General features: G+C 30.1%; 2 protein-coding genes across 2 annotated transcripts; both read left to right on the forward strand.

Moving 5' to 3' along the window:
• The first annotated feature begins 972 nt into the window (after positions 1–972).
• On the forward strand, positions 973–2,200 carry LOC130015037 (36.4 kDa proline-rich protein-like). Its single transcript, XM_056104442.1, has one exon. The coding sequence runs from the start codon at positions 1,050–1,052 to the stop codon at positions 2,022–2,024; it is 975 nt and encodes a 324-aa protein (XP_055960417.1). The 5' UTR covers positions 973–1,049; the 3' UTR covers positions 2,025–2,200.
• Positions 2,201–5,649: 3,449 nt separating this feature from the next.
• LOC126667046 (36.4 kDa proline-rich protein-like) lies at positions 5,650–6,877 on the forward strand. The gene has a single exon (XM_056104441.1). It carries the CDS (start codon positions 5,726–5,728, stop codon positions 6,698–6,700), a length of 975 nt encoding a protein of 324 aa, XP_055960416.1. The 5' UTR covers positions 5,650–5,725; the 3' UTR covers positions 6,701–6,877.
• Positions 6,878–16,896: the final 10,019 nt, after the last annotated feature.

Below are 16,896 nucleotides of genomic sequence, written 5' to 3' on the forward strand. Positions count from 1 at the left end.
TGACTCACCTTCCACTCCTTGTTGTCGTGTTAATATAATCACCATTTTTCAAAAAAATAAAAATAAAAATAAATTAATTTTAAATCAAAAAATAATAAATTAATTTTAATTAAAAGAATTGCTATAAGGAAATCTGTAGTTAATCCACTAATCATAATATACTTAATGCTAATTTAGAGGTCAAAATTCTAGTATAGTATAATATGGATTATAAGAAGTTTTAAGTAATTTTTTCTGAATTTTTTTATCTTATTCTTATAAATTCAACTAAGTGATTAAAATTGATACATATAAAGTTGAATTTAAAATGTCAAATAAATTTTAGACAGCTATAAATTTTTAAATGTATAAATCAAATCAAACATAAAAGTACTAAATTTATTTATTAAAATGTTTTGAATTTTGTTTAGAAAAATCCGTTTGTTGTCTTATTTTCAAAAAAACTGTTTACAAAATGATAATCTTAATATAGTGTAGTAAATCAATAAAATCTTGTTTATATTTATTATTTAATTCATAAAATAATTTGTAGCTTTTAAATGACATAGCATTTGATGTTGATTAGTTAGTAAATTATCACCGCTTTTCGGCTGTTACCGTAAGGTGCAACAAATAGTAATAAATTTGGTAGCCAAACAAACAAAATTAAACAGAACTATCCAATTTATAATAGTCAAAACGCACAAAGTTTCATATATCCATCAATTTCTATAATTTATTTTGTCTTTAAATTATTTGTAAGAATGTAATACATCGATGAAAATAATAATTTTACTTAACTCCATAATCAGCCAACTAATTGTAAGCCAAGCAAGTTGCACAAAAATTAAGATGTGCTAGCACGTATATATAACTATGTTTTATGCTTTAATATATTAAGTTGTGCACACTACTAACCTATTTTTGTTAAATTATAACCTGCCACATGAGTCACATTTTTACTCTTACATCTCCATCTATAAAATCCCTCACCCTCATTGCTATTTCTCATCACCCCTCCACACTAACAAAAGCTTATATATCTGAAAATTAAAACAAAAATTTCAGATATGGCTTCAAAAATTATAGCCTCCAACGCATTTCTCATCTCCCTCAATCTTATCTTCTTCACTTTAGTTAGTGCTGCCTATTATCCACCGTCATCATCCGAGTCAATCGACTATACACCACCAGAACAAAACAAATACACACCTGAGTACACTAGTGTTCCAACATCAACAATACCAGAGAAAAAAGAATATACACCAGACTACACTAAGAATCCAACATCAGCAACACCGGAGCAAAACGAATATGTGTCTGACTACACTAAGAATCCAACATCAGCAACATCAGAGCAAAAAGAATATGTACCTGACTACACCAGCAATCCATCATCAGCAACTCCAAATCAAAAAGAATATGCATCTGACTACACCAGCAACCCAACATCAACAACACCAGAGCAAAAAGAATATGCACCTGACTACACTAGCAATCCATCATCAGCAACTCCAAAGCAAAAAGAATATGTATCTGACTACACCAGCAACCCAACATCAACAACACCAGAGCAAAAAGAATATGCACCTGACTACACTAGTAATCCATCATCAAAAACACCAGAGCAAAAAGAATATGCACCGGACTACGCCAACAACCCATCATCAACAACACCAAAACTGATCAATTATGCACCTGACTACACCAGCAACCCATCAGCAACACCATCAGAGTCAATCAATTACTCACCTGACTACTCTTCCCACCCATACGCTAAACCTTTTAAATGCCCAAAGGATACCCTTAAATTAGGTGTCTGCGTCAGTTTATTAAAAGATTTATTGGGTGTTACAGTTGGTACCCCACCACATGCTCCTTGTTGCAGCCTCATTGGTGATCTAGTTGATCTTGAAGCTGCTGTTTGCCTTTGCACCACCATCAAAGCCAGTCTCTTGGGCATCAACTTGAATCTTCCAGTTAACCTTACCTTGTTGCTCAACTACTGTGGCAAACACGTGCCAAAAGGATTTCAATGTGCATGAATTAATTAAAATCTGTTTTCTCCAAACTCCATTTACTAGTTGTATTGTATTTTTTTAATTTACATGTTGTTTTTTTTGGTAGACTCAAGCTTCTTGTCTACATCCACTTACAAGCTTGTACTCATTTGAATTGTACTGCTTTTAATTTATGAATTAATTTTATTTTTTGAATTAAATCTGGACGAATTCATATATTTAAAACTATAATAAAATTGATAAATACACTATAATTTACCAATTTTGTTCAACAATTCAGTACTCCCTACATTTTGAAATAGTTGTCGCTTTAACCATTTTCACACAAATTAAGACATTAATAAATATGTCTAAAATTATAAGTATTTTTACTAAATTAGCCCTTCTTGAAACTTGTTAACATTAATTAGTATGACTCTTTATTTGTATTTTTGTATTCTTTCAATGAATTAATAAGGGATATATGTGTAAAAATAGCAATAAATGCTTTCTTAGTATTGCAAAGTGACAAGTATTATAAAATAAAAAAAATTCCCTAAAGCGACAACTATTTCAGAATGGAGGGAGTAATATACTCCCTCTGTCCATTTTTAGTTGTCGCTTTAGGCTAGATTGCTAAGATTAAGAAAGTGCTTCTTTTCTCTTAAATTATAAACGTAAATACTAATATAACCCCATTTATAAACTCTACTATTGAAAAAATTTGCTTTGAAAATAGAGTTATTAATCCACTATTGGATGATTTAGTTTTGAAAATTGAACTGCCATTTAATGAAGTGATTTAATAAGAAGGTCAAATTTGGAATACTATTGTAAAAATCACATAGAAATCCTAAAATGACAACTATTAATGGAGAAAAATATTTGCCTAAAGCGACAACTAAAAATGGACGGAGGGAATATATCAATTAGGTCGATGCCGCGTGTTGCATGAATGAGATTAAATAATTTTATAATTTTTGAAAAATTATTTTTAATATTTAGAAATTTGAATTACATGAAGTTTTTTTTCTTTGAGTCGTATTTAATATAATAGTTGGATTATTTAATATATTTTATACTTTTAAAAAATCAAGCGAATCAGAAATCAAACGAAGTAACGGCAAGTTAAAGAAGATTATGGAATAAACAGATGAAGATCTTCTCAAGCCTTTCTTTACTGGAAATGATGAACATAATGAACAAATATTCAAATGTAATGTGTATATGTAGATTGGCAAAGGCTCTCTTTAGATCTTTTAAGTTGTCATCTCCATTGGTTTTAATTTCTAACTTTTCTTTCGTACAATTTAGTTCATTAATCATTTAATTGTTCGAATTCAATAAATCTCGTATTATTTATATTCAAATAAATTATATCATTCCGCTACCTCATTATGATATTTTGTGATAATTAATTTTAATAAATTTCGGTTAAAACGCTCAAATTTCGATTAGAGACTTAATACTCATTTTCTTACTTTTCCGTTTATTTCTTTGCTCCATAAATATCGATATCCAATTAATCAATATTAACTTAATAAATAAAATAATAATTCTCATTGATAATTCTTTAACTATATTTTTCGAGAATTAAAATAAAATTTTCCAACTCGAAAATTAAGCTGAACTTTATTATATCTTTCTTTACAGCTTTCATAGTCCCGTTTCCATTTTTTTTATAAAATTCTAATATCCAATTTTCTTATTGAAATTTCAAAATCGACCTATTCAGGTCTTCTGCTGTTTAATTTCTCCGATAATCTTTTGTTCTTATCTCTTTGGCAATTCAAATTGAGGCTCGTTACTTACTTTGTCAACGTCAAACTCACGGGGTATTACAGATATAGAGGGTACTCAGAATTACCGTTCCGAGTCCTTGGGTTGTTTATTGGGGAAGTGGAATCCAACTTTGAATTGCGCGTAGTAGCTTCGTACTTAATTGATTAATTAAAGCGTATAGCTTTGTTACTGGTTGTGAGTGCGGTTTGTGTGTGTGTGAGGGTGAGGGTCCGGCCAACACTATTTTTCTAGGGTTTGGAGTTCGTTTTTCGTGTGTGATTTTTGTGCTCTGGTCCGACCTTATGCTAGGCTGTCTTAATGTTATATTTATAGGGCTTAATTAGGGTTAGGGTTTACTAGAGTTGTATAGGATTGAAAGAGTATGAACTCATAGGTCTTAAGGTATTAGTATTAGCTATAAACACTATTTTTTAATTAAATTTATATCTCATCTTGTTGGCTAAGCAAAACAGGATTAAAAATTTATTTTAGAGCATAAAAGTATTAAAAACGACTCTTAGGGTCTCATGAGTTTGGATATGGTCAATTTTAGTCCGTCAAACTTGCAAATTAGCCCATAAAATTCTAAGATATTACAATTAGTACAATCTCTAGATTTAGACTACAATCTCTTTGGATTTTTATAAGCCATTTGCGGCTAATTATGCTTTAATCTTCAAATTTGCAGCTATGCACTGATTACGCCTGCTTGGATTCCAGTAAGCAAATTGATAGCTCATCCCCCAGACGAATTTTCCTATAAATCATCATTGGACACTTCAGTTCCTTATCACTTTTTACCTGTCCGGAAAATAAGTGTTTACAATTATAAAATTCACAACCAAAGTTTTCATTATAACGGGGATGTTTTTAGAAATCTAGCTTTTTTCAAAAAGAAGCTAGTTTTTGTATTTTTGACTCACCTTCCACTCCTTGTTGTCGTGTTAATATAATCACCATTTTTCAAAAAAATAAAAATAAAAATAAATTAATTTTAAATCAAAAAATAATAAATTAATTTTAATTAAAAGAATTGCTATAAGGAAATCTGTAGTTAATCCACTAATCATAATATGCTTAATGCTAATTTAGAGGTCAAAATTCTAGTATAGTATAATATGGATTATAAGAAGTTTTAAGTAATTTTTTCTGAATTTTTTTATCTTATTCTTATAAATTCAACTAAGTGATTAAAATTGATACATATAAAGTTGAATTTAAAATGTCAAATAAATTTTAGACAGCTATAAATTTTTAAATGTATAAATCAAATCAAACATAAAAGTACTAAATTTATTTATTAAAATGTTTTGAATTTTGTTTAGAAAAATCCGTTTGTTGTCTTATTTTCAAAAAAACTGTTTACAAAATGATAATCTTAATATAGTGTAGTAAATCAATAAAATTTTGTTTATATTTATTATTTAATTCATAAAATAATTTGTAGCTTTTAAATGACATAGCATTTGATGTTGATTAGTTAGTAAATTATCACCGCTTTTCGGCTGTTACCGTAAGGTGCAACAAATAGTAATAAATTTGGTAGCCAAACAAACAAAATTAAACAGAACTATCCAATTTATAATAGTCAAAACGCACAAAGTTTCATATATCCATCAATTTCTATAATTTATTTTGTCTTTATATTATTTGTAAGAATGTAATACATCGATGAAAATAATAATTTTACTTAACTCCATAATCAGCCAACTAATTGTAAGCCAAGCAAGTTGCACAAAAATTAAGATGTGCTAGCACGTATATATAACTATGTTTTATGCTTTAATATATTAAGTTGTGCACACTACTAACCTATTTTTGTTAAATTATAACCTGCCACATGAGTCACATTTTTACTCTTACATCTCCATCTATAAAATCCCTCACCCTCATTGCTATTTCTCATCACCCCTCCACACTAACAAAAGCTTATATATCTGAAAATTAAAACAAAAATTTCAGATATGGCTTCAAAAATTATAGCCTCCAACGCATTTCTCATCTCCCTCAATCTTATCTTCTTCACTTTAGTTAGTGCTGCCTATTATCCACCGTCATCATCCGAGTCAATCGACTATACACCACCAGAACAAAACAAATACACACCTGAGTACACTAGTGTTCCAACATCAACAATACCAGAGAAAAAAGAATATACACCAGACTACACTAAGAATCCAACATCAGCAACACCGGAGCAAAACGAATATGTGTCTGACTACACTAAGAATCCAACATCAGCAACATCAGAGCAAAAAGAATATGTACCTGACTACACCAGCAATCCATCATCAGCAACTCCAAATCAAAAAGAATATGCATCTGACTACACCAGCAACCCAACATCAACAACACCAGAGCAAAAAGAATATGCACCTGACTACACTAGCAATCCATCATCAGCAACTCCAAAGCAAAAAGAATATGTATCTGACTACACCAGCAACCCAACATCAACAACACCAGAGCAAAAAGAATATGCACCTGACTACACTAGTAATCCATCATCAAAAACACCAGAGCAAAAAGAATATGCACCGGACTACGCCAACAACCCATCATCAACAACACCAAAACTGATCAATTATGCACCTGACTACACCAGCAACCCATCAGCAACACAATCAGAGTCAATCAATTACGCACCTGACTACTCTTCCCGCCCATACGCTAAACCTGTTAAATGCCCAAAGGATACCCTTAAATTAGGTGTATGCGTCAGTTTATTAAAAGATTTATTGGGTGTTACAGTTGGTACCCCACCACATGCTCCTTGTTGCAGCCTCATTGGTGATCTAGTTGATCTTGAAGCTGCCGTTTGCCTTTGCACAACCATCAAAGCCAGTCTTTTGGGCATCAACTTGAATCTTCCAGTTAACCTTACCTTGTTGCTCAACTACTGTGGCAAACAGGTACCAGAAGGATTTCAATGTGCATGAATTAATTAATTTTTGTGTTCTCCAAATTCCATTTACTTGTTGTATTGTATTTTTTTTAATTTACATGTTGTTTTCTTTGGTAGACTCAAGCTTCTTGTCTACATTCACTTACAAGCTTGTACTCATTTGAATTGTACTACTTTTAATTTATGAATTAATTCTATTTTTTGAATTAAATCTGGACGAATTCATATATTCAAAACTATAATAAAATTGATAAATACACTATAAATTATATAATTTACCAATTTTATTGTCACGACCCGATCCTCGGCGTCAAGACCGACGCTAGGGAATCCGAGTGGTTGCTCCGAAACCCGTAGCAAGCCTTAAAAATACATTAAAAATCACTTAAAATTTTTCGCGGAATTCAAATCATTTTCGAACATTTTAAAATCGCAGTTTAAAACGTTCTGATAAAAATTACTATAAAACATGCACATAATTTTCTCTTTTATTATTGCGTTTTAGTTTTAAAACCATTTCATTATGGTTTATCATGCATCTCATTATACATACCACTTTACTATGGTAATAACTGCATTTCACTATGCAGGCCATTTCATTATGGATTTAACTGCATTTTATTATGCAGACCATTTCATTATGGATTTAACTGCATTTCATCATACAGATGCGTTCATCGCATTTTATACCCGTGCAGTCGCTCAGACTTTCGCACAGTATTCACATATTACATATTATCAGAGTTTAAGCGTTATAAAATATAAAGCATAATAAGTCCAACGACTACTAAGGTATCATCATTCATTATTCTAGCTACTGCTACTCTAGACACATAAAGGAAAAGTCATTCTCACTTTATTTAAGTCAGGAATTTCCGGAACAAGAAATTGGAAATCCACACCTCAAACTACTCGCCTGTAAAAATTATAAATTCAACGGGGTCAGTTATAAAAACTGAGTGAATGCGTACAACATGTACTAATAAACATTAATATGAAAGCAATGCATTCTAGATTACCGATTCATATGAAACCCTAAACCATGATTCATGTTCCTATATGCTTTCAGAACATGAAACATAAATATCCCGCTTTTTTTTTTTCATTCCATTCGGGTTAAACTTTTATTTTCCTTTGGCCGTATTTATTTTTTCTTTTTGTACTTTTAGCCAGTCAAATCCGATTATTCTAATTTTACGTAATTGAAAGTCCCAGACTCTTCTTATAATTAACGGATTTCGGCAGTACATAAATACTGTCGCCAATTTCACTTTTTTAATAAAAGAAATATCCTCTCAGATCTCGGCAGTTTCTCTACATGCCTTTGGTCGTCTATATTCTGTTGCCTCTGAAGATCTGTTTCCATATGTCTGGACCGTCGTCTCAAACTTCCAGACCGTCGTCCGGATTTTCACATACCATTTTTATGCAAACACATTCTAAATGCAATACCGGTGATCACACAACACTATTGCCGCCCAATAGTAGGCATGTTTCAATGAATCTAAATCGATTTCAAAACTATGTATAATAGTTCATGCAATTTAAATTTAAAATAAAATAAAACATTTGCAAATCATGTAAAGCAGTTCGCAATATTTTTAATACTAATATTTAGCAGTATAAGTTGTAAACACACTCACAGTACTCTTTGTTCCAAATTTAAAAATATCACCCGTCGAAATATCAAAACCTTCGCCCGCCGGTTTCCACGACAAAATTCGCTGGATCTAATTTAGAGATTAAATATTAAAAAATGTATTAACTCTAAATTCTAGGATAAACTTTAGACCGACTCAACCAAATAAACCATATAACCACATAACCAAATTTAATTCTGACTATCTCTTTCTGCGTCATCGTATTACTATACGATACACTCTATCCACATTAGTTTATTTAATTCATTAAATAAACATAGAATTATAACTCCATATAATTCTAACAGATATTCAATTCACACCATTTTCTAAAATACACCTTTAGAAAGTCTCAACAAATATACCATATTTCAAAAATAACCAAAAATATTTTTCCGTCAAATATTTTTGTACCAGGGGCTCGGTTCCCCTTTTATTTTCTGCCAAAATCATTTCGGCACTAACTGCTGCCAACTGAGCTTAGGACTAAGCCATCATGCTCTATCCCCTCTGCTCATTTTTCGGTCACCGTATTCCGGTGGTTTTGGCCGGAAAACTAAAAAACGCTTAAAATCCATTTTAAGCCATTTTAACACCGAAATTCACCAAAATTTATTTTAAACATATTTTTAATTATCTCTTTTAAAAACAATAGCCCATAATTTTAAAATAATTTTTTTTTTATAATTTCAACCATTAAAACCGAAATAACCATTAATAATCAAAACCGATTGTTAATCCGTCAAAACACTTTACATAAATCATTTAAACTCCACAAATAATTGACAATTATAATTCATGAAATCTTTTTCATGAATAATTTCTGCCCAGAAATTAAAAATGACAAAAATATCCTTTTTAAACAATTTTAATCGAATAAACAATTATCAAAAATTAAACACGGTTAACAAATCATTAAAAATTCACCATTAAACATTTAATCAACATCAACCCAACATCTAACTCAAACATAAACCAATTTATTTCCAGAAATTTAAAATCCATTTATTTACCCTTTTTAAGCGATTTTTATGCTTTAAAACATTAAAAATCGAAACTTGTATCATTAAATTAATACCCGAATTGTTTAATATTTTTAATCTCAACATTTAGATCAGCCCAGAAAATAAAATAAATAATTTAATTTCATGTAAAAATTATTTTAAAACCGAAATCCATCAAACTAACAACTAAAACCAACTAATCAACCATCAAACACCATTTTTAAACCATCCTAAACATGTTTCTAAGATTCATCAACATCAGCAAATAAAAGTTAAGATTTGAGCTTGAAATTATACCTCAAACGAACTTGCAAAGATAGATTAACGATCTACGTAAGTTCCCCGTCAATTTCCGTTAAGAAAATTTTGTAAGAAAATGGAAGAGTAAATTTTTGTGTTTTGTTCTTGAATAATTCGGCACCCACAATCAAATAGAGAAGATGATGAAGTAACTTGGGCACCAAGGTTTCAAATAGAAATATCTAGATATAATTTTGATGTTTCAATTATTTACAAGTTTGCCATTATGGCATTCTTGTAATTAAATCGAACTCTAGGGCAAAATAAAATCAAGTTTATTAAATATTCAAAAACATTAAAACATAACATATGGGCTGAATTAAAATATTTTTGGGCCTTTAAAAATAATTAAAATAATTATTTTCACAGTTCTTAGTGAAAATCACAAAATTCACTTTTAACACGTAAAATTGCCAAAAATCAAACTTAAGGCAAAACACACTTCAAATCACATTTTCACCCTTATAAATTCATCTCGTGAATTTATCAATTATTTTCGAGGTCCTAATCCATTACAATTGGAGACACGCGAAAATAAACACTAATAATTCTACGGGATATTACATTTGTTCATAAATTCAGTAATATATATCAATTAGGTCGATGCCCGCGCGTTGCATGAATGAGATTAAATAGTTTTATAATTTTTGAAAAATTATTTTTAATATTTAGAAATTTGAATACATGAAGTTTTGTTTCCTTTGAGTCGTATTTAATATAATAGTTGGATTAGTTAATATATTAATATTTTTAAAAAATCAAGCGAATTAGAAATCAAACGAAGAAACAGCAAGTTAAAGAAGATTACGGAACTTTAAAGAAGATGAAGATCTTCTCAAATTTTTCTTTGCCGGAAATGATGAACATAATGAACAAATATTCAAATGTAATGTGTATATGTAGATTGACAAATGTTTTTTCTTTCATTTGTGTGATGTTTTCTTTGGTAGACTCAAGCTTCTTGTCTACATCCACTTACAAGCTTGTACTCATTTGAATTACTATTTTTAATTTATGAATTAATTTTATTTTTTGAATTAAATTAATAGACGAATTCATATATTCAAAACTATAACAAAATTGATATAATTATATAATTTATCAATTTGCTTCATCAATTCAATAATATATATTAACTAGGCTAATGCTCGCGCGTTGCGCAAATGAGATTAAATAGTTTTATCATTTTTTAAAAATTATTTTTTGAATTTAGAAATTTATATTACGAAAAGTATTTTTTTTCTTTGAATCTTATTTAAAATAATAGTTGGATTAGACAATTATATCTTATACTTTTAAAATAAATTATTAATGTAATATAATTAAATTGAATTTAAAATAACATAAAATGATTGGTTTTAAAAATGCTTTATGCTATTCAATTTATTAATATAAATGAAATTTTATAAAAAAAATTGATAATTAGTGGGTGGGGGAGCGCTTATGGGAGGAATTGATCCCACGACCTAGCAGATTGTTTCCTAGCGCTTATACCGTTTGAGTTATAACTCATTGGTAATTTTATAATTTATTAAATTAAATTTATTGATTGATTATAGTATGAATCTTCATATTCAATAACTTCTAAATAAATAAATATATTGAAACTCTTTAAATTATAAAATTTAATTCATAATAAAATATATTAACTTATATTCCTCGAGTTATTCAATTCATTAAAATAAATATAATTTTTTAATGTAATAGTATATAACTAAATTTATTAATTGAATATAGTGTAGCTCTTTATATTCAATAATATATAAGTATATTTATTACTAAAACTCTGTAAAAAAATTAAGCATCGAACTTTTAACATTTTATGTGTTTTAAACTTTAATTAGTTTTATTTTAAATGTATTTTATTTCATATTTAATAAAAATGAATAATTTTTCAAAACTCTTTTAACCTTGCTTTTAGTTTAAACATTAATTAATTTAAATTTTAAATAAATTTGTTTCATATTAAATAAAATAAATAATATATCAAAACTCTTTAAATTTAATAATTCATAAATATCATAAAACTTGAATTAATGTTTAAAAGTTATAGAACTTGAATTATTTTTTTATATGTGCCACTTTTGTTCATTTTTTTAAATGTCTCAAGTTATAATGTAGTATGGTATTTTAATCAACATATCTAATAAAAATTATTATTATAATTCTAATTAAACTATAGCAACAAAATACACAGTAGCAATCAGAAGAAATTAACCCCATTCAAATGTAATAGCTGGTCACTTTCTCGGGCACAACAAAGTGATTTATTTTAGTGGGAGCGATGGAGAATTTGAAAACTATTGGTTTGGTTAAAGCTGAAATATATACCCGCACATGGCTTGATATTTAAGAGACAAATCAATGGTTGAGAGAATGGTGATTAAGAAGTTACAATCAAAAGGACTTGAAGGATTTTGGAAATAAAAGATGTGCAAATGAGGGAGTGTAACGGTAATTTTTTTTTTAGAGTAATTAATTAAAGGCTAATCCTCTTAAACCCCCACCTTTGAGTCCTAATATTTACAGTCTGACGTTATAAAATTATTAATTTTATCTAAATTATGATTTTTTAGTTTCAATTGCATTTTTAAATATCAAAATAATCACTTTTCACTTTACGTTATAAAATTACTAATTTTATCTAAATTATAATCTTTTAGTCTAAATCACCTCGTTCTGAAATAATAATTTAAATAATTTAAAAAAGTTTAAAAAGTTTAAATACTTTTTTTAAACATAAAATTAATTTTTATTTTATTTTATAATTGATATAATTGAAACTCGTTCGTCTTTCTCGTGATGAACACGACATGGGTTCGTCTCGAGGAAGACAAACATGTTTTAGTTATTTTAATTTTTTCTGAAACAAATATTTTTTATTTTAGAAAAATATTTTAAAAAAATTATTTAATGATATATTTAACTGAATTATATTTAGTAAATAATTATTATTAACATTTTAAAATTTTAAGAGAGATGGTTTTTTTTGTTTTAATTATAATATTGAAGACTATTTAGAATATTTGTTAAAATTTGAAGTATTGAAAAAATGTCAATTTCATGCTTGAAGGTGTAATTGATACTAAAAGGTGTGGATTTTAATGTTTGAGATTGCAATTGAAACCAAACGGTCATAATTTGGATAAAATTGCTGATTTTGTAATGTCATGGTGTAAATTGAATTGGGAATAAAAGGTGGAAGGTGTTTTTTTTTAAATTAACCTTAATTAAATTGGAGTTAAATTAATATGAGTCATGGAAAAACCAAATGAGACCACTTGGCTCAATGGGGTTAAAAGTTATTTTGAAGCTTAGTTTTATAGTATAGTATAGATTACTTATTGAATAAAGGATCAACGCGACCCTCAAACTGTATCTCGGGATGAAATAAGTCCATTTTAACTTGGTGAAATTATCCTCTATAACTCATTTTTTGAAACTTTTGCAAAAATACTCTTTTTACCTCTAATCTACCAATGAGTTACCAATAATCTACTAGTAAACTACCAAATAGACGTATTTTTGCAAAATTTCAAAAAAAAAAAGGTATTTGTGAAAAAAACCCCTTTAACTTGCTGGGTCAATTACCAAATACTTGTATTTTCAGGGTCAAATAAGTCACTCTAGTCAATTAAGCTTTTAAATTTATATTTTAAGATCAAATAAGTCCACATTTGAGATGTGCAATTTTGGAATTACTTTACCAAAATTAAGAAAATTTTAATTCTAATTGACCTAAACAGTTAAAATAGACTTATTTTACTCCGAAACACGAGTTTGAGGCCCATGTTGACTCTTGATTCATTATTTATTTGCTTATTTTAGTGTCATTTTTAGTTTTGATCTAATTCGTGATGAGAAATTGTTTTAATATTAATAGAATTTTCAAAAAAAAAAATTATCAAATTTATGCTAGCACCATTAAGATTTTATGTCTGCTTATATGCAAGACTCTTGGTAGGAGCATGTTCTGGGTAGATATTTAGAAAGGGGGTGAATGTCCGGTAGTAGAGAAAGGGTTATAGTCCTTGCTAAGGTTTTTTGACACGGGATCACCCAGTCTGGATTCTACATACTAACTGAAAATATTATATCAGTAAAGATTCTTCTCACATAGCCGCACTTACGCTTATTCCAACAACAAATTCATTGGTCATTAGATATGTGCTAATAGAAAAGAAGAAAGTCCAAAAGTCATCTGGTACGATTTAATCATCATGAGCTACCTCACTAAGAAAGTATAGGTTGGCTTCTAGTTTCATATCAATCGGCATCCTGCTCTCAAGGGAGTGAAGTCCTAGGTATAACCGATTGCGATTTAATTACAAGACAAATGGAACGACCTCAAAATGAGGCACCATACAATGGAATAAGCATAGCCGAATCAAGTATACCAACCGAGCATAAATAAAGAAGTCCAAGGAAACAATCCCTGCCGAACAAACAAGTCTTCCGGACATACTCGGATAAACGAACATTGCTTGACAAAACAAACCCATCAAAGACATACTCGGACAAGCCGAGCAAACTAATAGTTTTCACCTACAACCCGCTGAAGGACAAGCTCGGTCTACCGAGCAGGACATTCCCTGATTACAAGGAGACAAACTGATAGATAGTACACTGATAAACACCTGCAACCTCTGCACAGACAAAGAGAAAAAACTTGTTATTGTCGGGAATACAAGAACATATCACTATCAAAACATAAAGAGTTAAGGGATAGTATAAAAGGCTTATGAAAAGTAGGTGAAAAGGTTAATACTCTTTTCTTTCAAATTATTATACTCACTTTCACCTCTCATTTCTTTCTCTCACTCAAATAGTAACTAAATTAACCGTCGAAGAGATTTTCCAGAATCACCTTCTGGCATCCTTTTAACGGTTGTGTTGTGGATTTCAAATACTCCTTGAAGACATATCATATTCAAGACTGTCCACGTGATTCCCAAGTGTAATAACCCGAAAATTTAAGGAATAAAATATAGCCACGTGTCTAATATTTTATTAGACGGGAGTAGGTAAATTAAATTTAAAGATAAATTTAATTTACAAGTGTCCCTAAATTTTTAATATGGCTATAGGATTGCAAATTTAAATTTTTAGAATTTAAATTTGATTAGTTATATAGTTAACGGAGAGAATATGGATTTATGAATTGGGTGCAGAATAATTCATAAGTCCCCAGCGAATATGTTTGGTGCTAATATTCGCGAAATATTTTAAAAAGGTTATCGTGAAAATTTGATAAAATTTGGAAGTAGAAATTTTATCAAGCGCAGTCAATGCGGGCTTAATAAATCAAAAATGATTTATTAAGAATAAAATATAAGTCGGATGGGAATAAAAATTATATTTTTATTCTTGTTATATTTTATTAGATTTTTGGTAAAATTTTCACGAAATTTGAAAGTCGTTTCCGTTTGAGCTATGGACGACTAATTAGGAAGCTAGTACTAAAATGGACATTTAAACATTTAGTATAAATTTGATTCAAATGAATCAAATGAGGCACAGCACCTCATTTCTTTTCCTTTTCAAAAGGAAAAAGAGCTTTTGCTCTCTGAAACGAAACCGAAGCTAGGGTTTCGCGCCGTCGATCCGTTTCTCGATTCTAACTCAATTTCTTCAACGATTACTCAAGTAATCGAGGTATTATATCCGTATTAAACGTTTATTTCGATTTATTTCGAATATAAACTCGTTTATAAACAGTTACCGTATCGAATTATCATTTTAAACGTCCGAATTGATTTTGAATTGTGTATACGTGATTTTGGATGTTATTTGGACGTTTTAAGCAGGACGGGGGGTCCCGGAAATTCATTTCCGGGGTTGTGCGGGCGCGCAACCCGCTGTGCGCGAGCACAGCGAGCTGTGCGACCGCACAGCACGGTGTGCGGACGCACACCATGCTGTGCGGGCGCACAGCAATGAAATGTTGTGCGACCGCACAGCCAAGCTGTGCGACCGCACAGCTTGTACTGTGCGACCGCACAGCTTGTACTGTGCGACCGCACAGTACTGCTGTGCGGGCGCACAGCAACCCCGACGGGTTGTCGGGGTTCGTTTTGTTCGGGCTTTTCGGAGGACTTTCCGGGGGCGATTCCGACGTGCTTTCGCCTAATAACCCGAGGTGTTTTCCAACCGAACCTAAAACATTTTTAATAAATGTTTTTAAATCAAAATTAGATATTTTAAAATGATAACTTGTGATAGAAGAAAGTGAAAAGGTTTTATATACTAAACCTAAAGACTTTTAAAAGGAGATTTTAAAAGTAAAGTTAAACGTTTATAATGGACTTTAAAAGAGTTAAAGTCAACGTTTAAACGGTTTTAAAGATTTAGCAATCAGTTTTGCTAAATACTTAGTATATGACCGAGAATTGTTTTGACAATTAGGTCTATACTATAAATGGTTTTCTTTAGGTATTGTGATACCTAAAATAACTTCTAGAGAGAAGTTAGAACGTTTTCTCAAAACGAGAATTTATAATATGGTTTTAAAAGAAAACAGACCATAAGTGCTACGTGTTTAAATAATTATATGTTTGACCTAGAACTGGGTTTAAGGACCTAGAAATTTTATAGGAAACATATATTGATGTATTTTATCCTGTTTGTTTTGTGTGTTTAGTCCGACCAGCTAGCGAGTAGTCTGACCACAACCACAGGATTAAGTTCCAGACTTAGCGGTGTTTGTGAGTTCATTTGTTTACTTTTGAATATTAGTATTCAATTGTTTTAAACTCCATAAATCGCACTAAGTATGAAACTTAGCCAAGGAAGATCCACTGAAACGAGCTATCTATTGGGCAACAATAGGACTGTGTGATCACCGGTGTTAATGAACTAGATGAGAGGTAAATATTATAAGCATACATATTGAGATTAGGTTTTAAGCCAGATGCTTATAAAGCGGCTTAAACCTAATGGGTAGTCCTGAGGTGGCAGTGATTTAAGTTCCGGCCCAGCAACCCTATACAGAGTCAAGATGGCTGTGATACATATGTATACAGCTCATCCTGTATTAAACAAGAGTTGTGCATATGCATTATATATATGATAGCATTATAACGTAACCAGGATTAGGGTTTCATTTGGATCGAGGACTGGTAATATTTTTATATACCGATATTCTGTTTATATGCGATTTTGGTATTTAACTGTAAACCTATCTACTCACTCAGAAATATTTATATTTCTGACCCCGTTGTTGTTTATAATTTTTTAGGTACCTAGCTACCGGGTCTGGTCGAGCTTCCACCCTTTTCCATCAGGGA

The sequence above is a fragment of the Mercurialis annua genome, linkage group LG2, assembly GCF_937616625.2.
Source record: "Mercurialis annua linkage group LG2, ddMerAnnu1.2, whole genome shotgun sequence".
Taxonomy (NCBI): Eukaryota; Viridiplantae; Streptophyta; class Magnoliopsida; order Malpighiales; family Euphorbiaceae; genus Mercurialis; species Mercurialis annua.

Coding starts and splice junctions, on each gene's coding strand:
- LOC130015037 (XM_056104442.1), top strand. CDS start 1,050: ATGGCTTCAAAAATTATAGCCTCCAACGCATTTCTCATCTCCCTCAAT.
- LOC126667046 (XM_056104441.1), top strand. CDS start 5,726: ATGGCTTCAAAAATTATAGCCTCCAACGCATTTCTCATCTCCCTCAAT.